This window comes from Salvia miltiorrhiza, chromosome 2 (assembly GCF_028751815.1).
Source record: "Salvia miltiorrhiza cultivar Shanhuang (shh) chromosome 2, IMPLAD_Smil_shh, whole genome shotgun sequence".
NCBI classification, from domain to species: Eukaryota; Viridiplantae; Streptophyta; class Magnoliopsida; order Lamiales; family Lamiaceae; genus Salvia; species Salvia miltiorrhiza.
Genome location: NC_080388.1, coordinates 3,437,560 through 3,450,596, shown reverse-complemented (window position 1 = coordinate 3,450,596; position 13,037 = coordinate 3,437,560). Strand labels below are relative to the sequence as shown.

At 39.3% G+C, this 13,037-nt stretch overlaps 1 protein-coding gene across 1 annotated transcript; it reads right to left on the bottom strand.

Annotated features, from left to right (window-relative positions):
• Positions 1–3,228: 3,228 nt before the first annotated feature.
• LOC131012669 (pentatricopeptide repeat-containing protein At1g63330-like) lies at positions 3,229–12,711 on the bottom strand. The gene is made up of 2 exons (XM_057940658.1): positions 10,408–12,711; positions 3,229–3,338 (listed from the first exon to the last, which is right to left on the bottom strand). Exon 1 carries the CDS (start codon positions 12,620–12,622, stop codon positions 10,433–10,435), a length of 2,190 nt encoding a protein of 729 aa, XP_057796641.1. The 5' UTR covers positions 12,623–12,711; the 3' UTR covers positions 3,229–3,338; positions 10,408–10,432.
• Between the last annotated feature and the right edge of the window lie 326 nt (positions 12,712–13,037).

Genomic DNA, 13,037 nt, shown 5'->3' with positions numbered 1-13,037 from the left:
AAGAAAATCTAAAAGATATTCACCACTCCTTTGTGATTTATTTGCCATGAAGAAAATCAAAATCAAATCTTCACAAAACAATGAAAAATTTAGGTCTTCTCATCTCCAAATTATCCACCAATTTTTTTTGCACGTTGTTGGGGTCTCGGAGGGTCACTGAACATGTGTATGGGGGGGGAGGGGGAAATACACTTGTAGGCTATTTTTCGCAAAAACACTTTGTTGTAACCTGACTGATACAAAGATTTGTATTTAAATGATCAGTTGAGTTGACCATTCAGGATACTTAAACCAGTTTAGAATATTTGCGAAAAGGATGCGACTGATACTGATAAAACTATCAGTGGATGACTTGGGTCAATTGAGTGGATCAGATACTGATAGAACTATCAGTGGATGACTTGGGTCAATTGAGTGGATCGGTTAACTTCAGTCCACGTAAAGCTTCAGTCACGGTTTGAACTAAAACAAAGTAGAGTTATGAATCTTCCTGACTATCGAAAGATAGATCAGTCAGACTTATAACTCCGGCAGCGGATATTTAAACTTAGTTCGAATAGCCTTTAGAAAATGTTTGCCACTTAATCAAATCCTTAGTTCAAGTTTTCAGTTAGTCCAATTCAATTTGAAAGTAGTTTTACACATAGAGGAAATAACTTAAAGCATATAAATGACACAAGGATTTTTACGTGGTTCGTAAGTTACGTTCCTACATCCACAGTCAGCTAAACTACTGATTTTCATTTTTTTTTGGTTTCAAGAGGGACAAAATCTCAACAATATGTTGTGAAGATTTTATTTTGGATAAACATAATCCCACAAAAGTTGATGGATCATGTAAATCTTGAAAAATTTTATACAATATTCGTTCAACCATAGTAACAAACACTTGGCGTGCAAAAAAATTGGTGGATGATTTAGAGATGAGAAGACCGAAATTTTTCATTGTTTTGTGAAGATTTGATTTTGATTTTCTTCATGGCAAATAAATCATAAAGGAGTAGTGAATATCTTTTAGATTTTCTTCATGATAAAAAATCACTCAAAATCTTATAGAAAATTTAAACACATGGCGTACAATCACTCAAAATCTTATAGAAAACCCAATTAATAATGAATCAGCTTTATATGTAAGTAGTAAGTATGTTAAACATAGAGTGCGTTTTTTTTTTACAAAAAATACGAAAAATTAGTTAAACATATTGTACATTGTCTTGCGAGCAAAATACATTCATACGAACCATTTCACCTCATTTTATTATATTTTTCCTCAAAATCACTAATTTAACTTAAAATAATTAATTAATTTTTATTTTATAACGAATGATTGAATTGACTTGTTATACATAGTCTTGCGAGCGAAATACATTCATACGAACCATTTCACCTCATTTTATTTTTTTTTTCCCCTCAAAATCACTAATTTAACTAAAAAAATTAATAAATCTTTATTTTGTAACGAATAATTGAATCGACTTGTTATACATAGTCTTGCGAGCGAAATACATTCATATGAACAATTTCACCTCATTTTATTTTTTATTTTCCTCAAAATCACTAATTTAACTTAAATTGATTAATAAATATTTATTGTATAACGAATAATTATATCGACTTCGTTACATAGTTAAGCGAAACCATATGAATCATTTCACCTCATTGTATTATTTACAATAATACATTGTTTTTCATTCAAGTATATGTTAAATAGTCTTTTTGATTTTATTTTTTCCGACATTCACTAATTTACTTCAATTAATTAATACTTTATTATAAGAGATTAAATAATGTATATGTTATTTAAATTTTTCGCTCGATGTCCAATCGCGTGAATCATTTTATTTGTAATTCTAACCAAGGATTTATGCGGTTGTCACTACCGAACAAGGTGACAAAGTATCATTCACATTTTATATAGGTCTCAAGTTCAAATTCCTCAAGCATCTTTTTCCTTATTTTGATTTTTTAAAAAAACAATCTTCAAAATGTTTTTTTGCACATGAAATTCGAAAAAAAAATAATTTTTGCAATTAAAATAACTTTACCCTTATTTCGATTTTTTTTTTATAAAAACGACTTCTAAATATTATTTTGGGCGAAATTTTAAAAAAAAAAACAATATCGAAAAATAAAATATATGTAGAAACAAATCTAGGATTATTTTTCGGAGAATTATAATCTCTAAATTAGTGGAACAAATCTAGGATTATTTTTAGGAGAATTAGAATCTTTAAAATAATGGAAACAAATCTATGATTATTTTTAGGAGATTTAGAATCTCTAAATTAGTGTAAACAAATCTAGGATTATTTTTAGGAGAATTAAAATCTCTAAATTAGTGGAAACAAATCTAGGATTATATTTAGGAGAATTAGAATCTCTAATTTAGTTGAAACAAATCTAGGATTATTCTTAGAAGAAAATCAAAATTAGTGAAATAAAAAATAATAACAAAATTTTCGAAACAAATAAAAAAAAATTGAAAAAATAAAATATAATTTTCGAAAAATAATTTGGCAAAATAAACGGAAATTAAGGTAAAATAAAAATGTAAATAAAATATAGTATTTAGGATAAGATAAAAAGTAGTTGAGAAATTTAAGGAAAGGATATTTTAAAAGAAAATAAAAAATAATCGAAAAAAAATAAAAACAATTCAAAAATAAAAAATAATTCTTGAAAATAAAAATTTGGCAAAAAAAACGGAAATTAAGGTAAAATAAAAATGTAAATAAAATATAGTTAGGATAAGATAAAAAGTAGTAGTTGAGAAATTTAAGGAAAGAATATTTTAAAAGAAAAAACCCAAAAAAATCGGTTTACACCTAGGTGTCTAAAAATAATTATTGTTCAATTAATTCTTCCGAAAACTGAAAATAAATAAAATAGAAATACGGCCCAACATTGTCTGTTTTATGCAAAAGATTTCAATTAATTAGATATTCTCCACGAAAACAATCTGCAAGCATATCATTGTTGTTTTAGAGAGTGAAAACAATTAAAGCATAAATAGATAGTAAAAGAAAAGTGGTTTCTAAGTTCCAAAAGAAAAGCATATTAACAATGCGAGAAGAAAAATTGAGTTGCTTGAGAATTACATAGATATATAACAAATACATAAAAATTACAGTAAATTACTACATCACAAATGTAGTAAAACATGAGACAGTCTTGACCTTCAATTTGCAGATCTATTGAAGCAACATCACAGCTACACAATTGAAGCATTTTTAATCATCATAACACAGAGATTAAATAAACAAATAAGCAACTGTACGTTCCCCTTAATCTCAATTTAAATAATTCTTAACCTTCAAACACAACTTAACACCTATCTACTGTTGAAAATAACTACAAAGTCAAGAATAGCAGCATCCAAAAGTCAGAAAAGTCAGAAATTGCAGTAGCCAAATCTCCATGTATCAGTCAAATATTAACCAAGGATCCCTTAATCATAGGGATCCTGGTATGACTTTAGAGGAATGTAATACATTATAAAGGGTGATTGTATTCTTCGGAAAACATAAGAAATACAATAACAATCTTTGGCTTCTCTTTATTTTTCTACATTATGATTATACCATGTTTTAACATGGTATCAGAGCAGGTTCAACCCTAGGAACTCAGAAACGAATCGTCATCGTTCATAATCCAAAACCAAAACCGTTCCTAGCCAATTCACCAAATCAAGGCAGCCCCTGTTCTTCATTTCCTGAAAAAAAAAATGCCAGGAGAGATTGAAACCATAAACCAAACAGATTCAAATAACCCAAATCCAAACAGAATCCACAGAATGGGTCGAAGAGACCCAAATCCAATCAACTGCAATGAAGAAGGGATTAATAAGCACCGGAAACTAATCGGAAATTGCCGATTATTTCAGTTCCTCCCTGGATTAGATGGGAGATACGACAAACTTTTTCGGGACATTCTCAAGAAAGTTCTCGTTCCCTCAGTCGAGTCGGCGTTCTCAAAAGTGAGAAGGGAGGCCGCCCGACTACAAAACTTGCAGCCGGCAACCAACCGCTCCGACATCGACGCCTCATCATCGGGAGGGGTCGGAGCCGGACTCGCCGCCACCCACCGCCCTACTCAGCGGCCTGAGCTCCGACCGCCACACACCGCCGCCGGTCCAGGCAACCCACCGGAGTGGTGGGAAAACAATCACAAAATTGCCAAAGGGAAGAAAGCGAGCGACGACGATGAGGTGGAGCAGCTGCTGCGAGCAGCGCAGGATGACGTGCTTCTCAAACTCAGCGTCGATTCCCACACGGCGCGCGGCTCCGGCGCCGCCGCCATCGACCCAGATCTCGACCGCCGTGTCCTGGCCCTCAAGAATTCCCCAAAAGAAGCTCACGCCAGCTACAGCAAAGCGGCGGATGACTTCCTGTCCATCAGATTCGCAGCCCTCAAGAGTTCACTTCCGTCAAACAGCAGCAATTTTACCAAGGAAGAAGAGGCAGCGGCGGTGGCCGTGGACCGGTCGGCAGAGATTGGGCAGAATGGAGGAGGCCGATTTGAGGGGGAGGCGACTGGAGAGAATTGGGGAGGCTTGGTGAGGCAAAATTCAGGTATAGGGTTTGGTGTTTTCACACCAAACCCTCCCACTTCTCCTGAATTGCAAAAAGAGCCCCACTTTATGCAAACTACCCCCCTGGATTTCCATAAATTACAAAACCACCCCAAACCTCTACATAATACTAAAAACACCTCTCAATTATGTAGAAATTCCCTAAATACTTCCGCTGCATATCAAACCTCTTGTGATAATAGGGATAGAGATAAAGGGTGTTTTGATTGTGGAGCCACTGATACAATGACTTTTGATAAAACTGATATTATTAAGTCATCAACATCACATCGTACGCATGTTCAGACTGCAAATGGTGATTTGACTCGTGTTAAAGGAGCCGGAACTATAGAAATTTCCCCTACTTTACGTCTCTCAAATTGTCTTTATGTCCCGTCTCTTTCACACAAACTCTTATCTATTAGCCATGTTACTAAAGAGCTCAATTGTACCATGCTTATGCATCCTCACTTCTGTTTACTTCAGGATATCAGAACGGGGGAGATTATTGGGCGTGGCACTGAGCGGGATGGATTGTACTATGTGGATGAGTTAGCTCAACAAGGCAAGGTGATGCTGGCTCACGGAACTGCTGACCGGGAAGCCTGGCTTTGGCACCGTCGGTTAGGGCATCCATCCACGGGTTACCTTAAACTTTTATTCCCTAACATTATGCGAAATAATACTTTGTCTTGTGAAACTTGTGTTTTGGCTAAAAGTCATCGACAACCTTTTAAACCCAGTGATACTCAAGTCGATTCTATTTTTTCTTTAGTTCACTCTGATGTTTGGGGTCCTTCACCTGTTGCCGGGGGTCAAGGGTTTAAATATTTTCTGCTTTTTGTTGATGATTGCACTAGAATGACATGGGCATATTTTCTCAAAAATAAATCTCAAGTTTTTGATAAATTTACTCATTTTTTCGCCATGGTGCAAAATCAATTCCAGAAAAATATCCAAGTCCTTAGAACTGATAACGGGGGTGAATTTGTCAATCATAACATGCAGAACTTTTGTCAACAAAAAGGGATAATTCATCAAACCACTTGTCCCCATACCCCTGAACAAAACGGTGTTGCCGAACGAAAGAATAGAATCTTGCTTGAAATGACCCGAGCTATGATGATTGAGTCTAAGGTACCCAGCCATTTTTGGCCCGAAGCTGTCGCAACCTCAGTTTACCTTATAAACCGCCTTCCCACTAGAACCCTCAAACTTCAAACCCCATTACAAAAATTATCCACTTTGGCCTCTGTCCCTGTTACTCTCACTCTTCAACCCCGGGTCTTTGGTAGTTCTGTTTTCGTTCATATCCCTAAGAATGAACGGACTAAACTTTCTCCTTGTGCCATTAAGTGTGTGTTTGTCGGGTATGGTGTTAACCAAAAAGGGTATAGATGTTACAATCCTAAAACCCGTCAAATCCTAACTACCATGAACTGCGACTTTCTTGAAACTGAGTATTTTTACAGTACCCACCTTAACAGTCAGGGGGAGAGTGAGATCAACCTGTTAAGTTGGTTACCAATGCCAGGCCCGGAAGCAGACCCAACAGAAAAAGTTAGCCTTGCCACCGAGCATGTTTCATCCACTCCAGAACAATCTAGTTCGCTGCATGAGCCTATATCTTCTCCGCCACTGATATCTGAGGTAAGATCTTCTGAACCTACTATTGTGGCTTCTGATTCTGCTGATAATATTTCTCAAGTCATTGAAGAAGAACAGGAGGATAATACAGTAGATGGAGATACCGGGAGATATGTGCTACCACCCAGGAGTAATCGGGGTGTACCTCCTAAACGGTATACCCCAGAGAAAATTGTGAGGAATTCGCGATACTCAATTGGAAATATCGCCAAGGGAAACTTGTCCAAAAATGCCACAGCCTATGAAGCGGCCTTATATGATGAGGAGATTCCACAAACAGCAGAGCAAGCCCTGAAGATCGAGCATTGGAGAAATTCTATGAAGAAAGAAATAGGAGCCCTAAACCGGAATCACACATGGGAGAAGTGTCGGTTGCCAAAAGGGAAGAAAACTGTGGGATGCAGATGGGTTTTCACAATCAAACGAAAACCCGATGGATCTATTGAGCGATACAAAGCTCGGCTGGTTGCAAAAGGCTACACACAAACATATGGGATCGACTATGCAGAAACTTTCTCGCCTGTGGCAAAGATGAACACTGTCAGGGTGCTCCTCTCCATTGCTGCAAACAAGGATTGGGATCTTCATCAGTTTGATGTTACAAATGCCTTTCTTCATGGTGAGCTTGAAGAAGAACGGGAGGTATACATGGATGCACCCCAAGGTTTTTCAGATGAGTTCGAGGAAGGGAAGGTATGCAGATTGAAAAAAACTTTATATGGACTCAAACAGTATCCTAGAGCTTGGTTTGGAAGATTCACCACAGCTATGAAGAAGTTCGGGTACCAGCAAAGCAATTCAGACCACACCTTATTCTTGAAGAAACGAGGTGATCTTATTTCTTGCTTAGTCATTTACGTTGATGACATGATCATAACAGGGGATGACTTAGAAGAAATCCAGAAGTTGAAAGCAAATCTTTTCAAGGAGTTCGAAATGAAGGACCTTGGGAGACTAAAGTACTTCCTCGGGATCGAAGTACTCAGATCGAGGAACGGGATTTTTATCAATCAGAAGAAGTATACTCTTGACCTTCTTGCAGAAACTGGGATGCTAGATTGCAAGCCAGCTAAGACGCCTATGGCTGTCAATCATGGGCTACAGATTGTGAAGGGAGCTGAATTGGCGGATCGAGGAAAATATCAACGTTTGGTAGGGAAACTTATATATCTTTCCCATACTCGGCCTGATATTGCATATGCTGTTGGAGTTGTGAGTCAGTTTATGCACCAACCACAAGCTGACCATATGGAAGCAGCACTCAGAATTGTGAGATACTTGAAAGGAACCTTTGATTATGGAGTACTGTTCAGGAAGACTGGACATCTCGAGATACAAGCCTACACTGATGCTGACTGGGCTGGAAACCCAGTTGACAGGAAATCAACAGCAGGATACTTTGCCTTCATTGGAGGGAATCTTGTATCATGGAGAAGCAAGAAACAAAAGGTAGTGGCACTCTCAAGTGCAGAAGCAGAATTCAGGGGAATCAAGAGTGGGCTGACTGAAGTTCTTTGGTTGAGAAGGCTACTAATGGAGTTAAGTCTTCATCCAACAAAAACATGTCAAATGTTCTGTGACAACAAAGCCGCCATCAGCATATCTGAAAATCCGGTGCAACATGATAGAACCAAACATGTTGAAGTTGATAGGCACTTCATCAAAGAGAAGATCGAAGGAGGGATCGTGACCCTACCCTTTGTCAGATCCGAAGATCAACTCGCTGACATCTTAACCAAAGCTGTGAACTCCAAGAGTTTTTCAGAAGTTCTTGGCAAGTTGAATATCGGGAATCTCGTTACTCAACTTGAGGGGGAGTGTTGAAAATAACTACAAAGTCAAGAATAGCAGCATCCAAAAGTCAGAAAAGTCAGAAATTGCAGTAGCCAAATCTCCATGTATCAGTCAAATATTAACCAAGGATCCCTTAATCATAGGGATCCTGGTATGACTTTAGAGGAATGTAATACATTATAAAGGGTGATTGTATTCTTCAGAAAACATAAGAAATACAATAACAATCTTTGGCTTCTCTTTATTTTTCTACATTATGATGATACCATGTTTTAACATCTACAATAGAAGTTCTTTGGTACGAGATTCTTAATGATACGATCCGTATCAATGGCGAAGTTTTTCGAGCAAGCTCAAACTCCAGAAATCAAGAGAGAAGAAAGAAGTTTGATAAAACATCAACCAAAATATTCATTTCATACCCAATAAACTTAGAGATTACATTATTTATACCTAATATTAAAAACCTAATGGGCTTTGGGCTGAGCATAAGTGGACTAAACTAGAGCTTGGGCTGAGTGTATCATTCCCCACTCCTTCACAATCACCTTGTCCTCAAGGTGAAGTTGTAAAGAAAGAAAAACGGCTATGGGAGATGATTTGGCCCGCTAATTGCAAAAACAAACTAAATAGTGCCACAATACAACTGCCCGACACATGCTTGATAAAAGCTACGACTGGAAAACAACTAAGAAGCTTGATAAAACTACGACCACCATGTGCTCGACAAAAGTCCCAGCTGAAAACCTGCAGAAAATTACTCCGAGCAAACTCAAAACTGATGCACATCAGCTGGGCGTGCCCACGAGATCCGGGCGGCGGTTCGCCACATAGCTGGACTTCTTGATCAAGTCCACGATCCTTCTCCTTGACGTCGACGGCGTGATGTGGCGCGGTTAATAGCAGAGACAAGCCTTGAGGCCGTGGAAGAACCACGGTTTTTTTATCTCGGAGGAAGCGAGCACTTGGGCTGTGGGCAGCCACAATCAAAGCTTTAGGGCCACTCATATTGGGCCCAAATATATTGATTGGGTTGGGCTCTTCATTCTTAGACTTGGGCCCAATAGAAATCTCAAACAACCAATTCAATGGGTAATGATAAACCCTCGCCCGCTGTAGAATAATTGAGATTGTCGGCAACGTCGGCGGCGGGGGTACACCCTCAATAATCTCATCGTCAACTGCCGAAATAGGATTGCCCGGTGGATCAAGGTCATCTTCTCCATAACCCAGAAGGAGTATTTTTTTGTTGCGGCAGCGGTGGGTCGGAGACGGTGGTGACTGACTAGGTGGGGTGGGCGTTGGTGGGGGATTTCTCGAAGGAGTTATTGGTGGCGGTGGTTGTGGTGGCGGCGGCGATGGTGGTGGTGTTGCAGGGGAAGACGGTACGTTTGGGGGTGGCTCGGTGGGAGGAGGTGGTATGGGCAGTGGGGATGTTGACGGCGGCGGAGGCTGGAGATCTATCTGTGATAGCGGAGATGGTGGTTCGAGTCCTGTGAAAGGATGGGGCGATGAGAATGGCTGTGCAGAGGCGCAAATGCTTGAGATATCCTTCACTTTAACTTCAACTCCACCCTTGGAATAAGGAGACTTGGGATCTCCAAAGTCATCCTCATCATCGGTGCCGAAAAGAATCAAATATTTGCTGCGGCATCGGTGGGTATCGGACCAAGTTTGGTCACAATTGTAACACAACCCGAGGTCGTTTTTAGCTTCGATTTCAGATCGGCTTAGACGGCGAATGGGAAGATGTGATGTGGAGTGAGTTGTATGTAAGATTGGGGGAAACGATGGTGGTGGATAGGGAGCTGGAGTAATGGGTGGTGGGGAAGGTGATGGTGGTGGCGGAGAGTGGACTGGTGGCGGCGGAGAGAAGACGGGTGGTGGTGGGGAGTGCACTGGTGGGGGTGGGGAGTGGACGGGTGGCGGAGGAGAGTGCACTGGTGGAGGCGGGGGGTGGACTGGTGGCGGCGGAGAGTGAACTGGCGGGGGTGGGGAGTGGACTGGTGGTGGAGGGGAGTGAACGGGTGGTGGGAAAGGAGATGAAAACAGGGAGGAATTTGGAGCCGCCTGAAAATAGGCGTCGAAGGAGGTTGGCCAGCTGTAGATGGCGGTCTGAAATTCTTCAATGGCAGCGAGTATATCGGATTTTGACATTTTTTTTTTTTTTGGATAATCAAAGAGAGATGAACTCTCAATGAAAGCACCAATTGATACGATCCGTATCAATGGCGAAGCTTTTCGAGCAAGCTCAAACTCCAGAAATCAAGAGAGAAGAAAGAAGTTTGATAAAACATCAACCAAAATATTCATTTCATACCCAATAAACTTAGAGATTACATTATTTATACCTAATATTAAAAACCTAATGGGCTTTGGGCTGAGCATAAGTGGACTAAACTAGAGCTTGGGCTGAGTGTATCACTTAACCTTATCTAATAGAACACTATCTCTATCTTCCCTTTTCACAGATTCAATCAACATCGAATATGTAGTTTTGTCGAGTGTGAATCCCCTTGCATCCATCTCTTCCATGAGTGGCATTGCATCAAGTGTCTGGTTCCTTTTGAGAAGACCTTGAACAAAAACATTGTATGTCACACTATTAGGCAAGCAACCATTGTTTACCATTTGCGTCATCAAATCCTTAGCCTCATCTATTCGTCCTTCCTTACAGAGTGCACCGATAAGGACTGTATAAGTTATGATGTCAGGTTGCAAACCTTTGGATGGAAGCTCATGGAACAGATCCTTAGCCTCCTCGATCTGTGCTTCTTCGCAAAGTGCACCGATAAGGATTGTATACGTTATAACGTCGGGCTGCAAACCTTTGGATGGAAGCTCATGGAACAGATCTTTAGCCTCCGCTATATGCCCTTCTTTGCAAAGTGCACCAATGAGAATATTATATGTTATGATGTCAGGCTGCAAACCTTTGGATGGAAGCTCGTCAAACAAGTCCTTTGCTTCTCCGACTTTGTTGTCTTTGCACAATCCCTCAATGAGAATATTATATGTTATGACGTCAGGCTGCAAATCTTTAGATGGAAGCTCGTCAAACAAATCCTTTGCTTCTGCGACTTTGTTGCCATTGCATAATCCCTCAATGAGAATATTATATGTTATGATGTCAGGCTGCAAACCTTTGGATGGAAGTTCGTCAAACAAATCCTTTGCTTCTACGACTCTATTGTCGTTGCACAATCCCTCAATGAGAGCATTGTATGCTACTATGTCTGGAATGAAGCCTTTATCTTCCATGGTATGCAACATTGAAAATGCTTCAGCAATACGATGAGCTCCACACAAACCATCCAACAAGATATTGTAAGTCTTGATATTCGGAGATACTTGTAGAGCTTCCATCTCTTTGAATAGCTTCAAGCTGTCTTCACACTTGCCTTCACAAAATAAGGCATGTAGCATTATGTTATAAGAAACCACATTGCGCTCTAACCTTTTGCTAGGAATTATGGCAAAAAGACGTGAAACTTCATCGACTCGCCCCATTTTGCAATAGCCGTTCATCAAGCTATTGTAGCTGATGATATCGGGCTTGATTCCAGAGTTCACTGCCAATTGGAAAATGCGCCCGGCTTCATCCATATTCCCTTGCAAGCAATACCCATTAATCAATGCATTGTATGTGACAATGTTGGGGTGAACATCAATCTCCTTCATGGATACCAACATATGCTCGGCCTCTTCCACATTTCCATCTTTGCACCAAGCATCCACAAAGATATTACAGGTCACCACATCTGGGAAGACAATCATCTTCTTAAAAATGTTTTCAGCCTCATCCTCTCTACGATGATTGCACAACCCCTCGATTATTGAATTATATGTCACAATATCGGGTGAAATCCCCTTATCACCCAAAGTGGAGAAGAGTTGGAGAGCTTCGTCCACCTTTCCTTCCTTGCATAGACCATCAATGACTATGCTGTAAGTATAGACATCGGGTTTGCAGCTGCCTTTTCCGTTTTCCAATGAGCAGAGCAACTCAAACGCTTGGAGAATATCCCCAGCTTTGCATAATCCATTAATTATAGTATTATACGTATATTCATTTGGCTCACATAAATGGTAGGCCGACAGCTTCCCCAACACTTTAGCTGCCTCTGAGATCCTTCCAACCAGGAGAAGGCCTTTGATGAGAATTGTAAAGGTTACAACATCAGGCTCGTACCCGTGTTTGAAAAAAAGGCCTAAGATCGCCAACCCAAAATCAGGTCTTTTCAGTCGGCAACAGCCATCAATCGCAATATTCAACGTGTAGTGATTTACAGGAGCATTTCTCTTAAGCATTTCGTCGAACAGATGAAGGGCAAGAGAGTATTGTTTCATCTTCACCACAACACTCAACAATTTATTGAAAACAGTAACATATGGGCGTGGTTGAGTCCTCACCATCTCCCGAAATAGAGCGACGGCATCATTGGGCTCACGTATAGATCCAAAATCGAATCTGGGATAGGCGGAGAAGTATTTAATTTGGTGGCTGAGATTATCAAAATTGAATCTGGGTTTGACAGGGAGAGTGGATGAATTGAATGAAGAATTGGAGATAATTCTTCCCAAAATCATGGCAGCATGATTCCGCCACATTCTCACTCTATTTTTCTTTTTATGTGATAATTTTGCAGAAGGTTTCGAAGAGATGATTGAAAAAGGTGTATGATGATAAGATAAGTGCAAAAACAGGTATTGTAGGTTAAGATGATTGAAAATAAACAAAGTGGGTCTTGTGTTAAATAGCCTTCCAAATTAAAGCATAACTGAAAACAACAAAATAGTTCAACTAATCTAAAGAAAAGGCCGCTTCACAAAAAATCCTAAAGAAAAGTCCCAAAAAAACCTAAAGAATAGGACTTTACTAAACAGAAGTAAAGATAACTCCTAAATTCAAGTTTTGTATTTTTTTTATGCTAATATCTGTAAATACTTTTTTGGTAATGAACTAGTTAGTCAATCTATCTAAATATTGACGAAGTAAGCGGTCCCACTATAAATATAGAACTTT

Bases quoted from the DNA above. Each gene is read 5' to 3' on its own strand.
- LOC131012669 (XM_057940658.1), bottom strand. From the start codon at position 12,622: ATGTGGCGGAATCATGCTGCCATGATTTTGGGAAGAATTATCTCCAAT.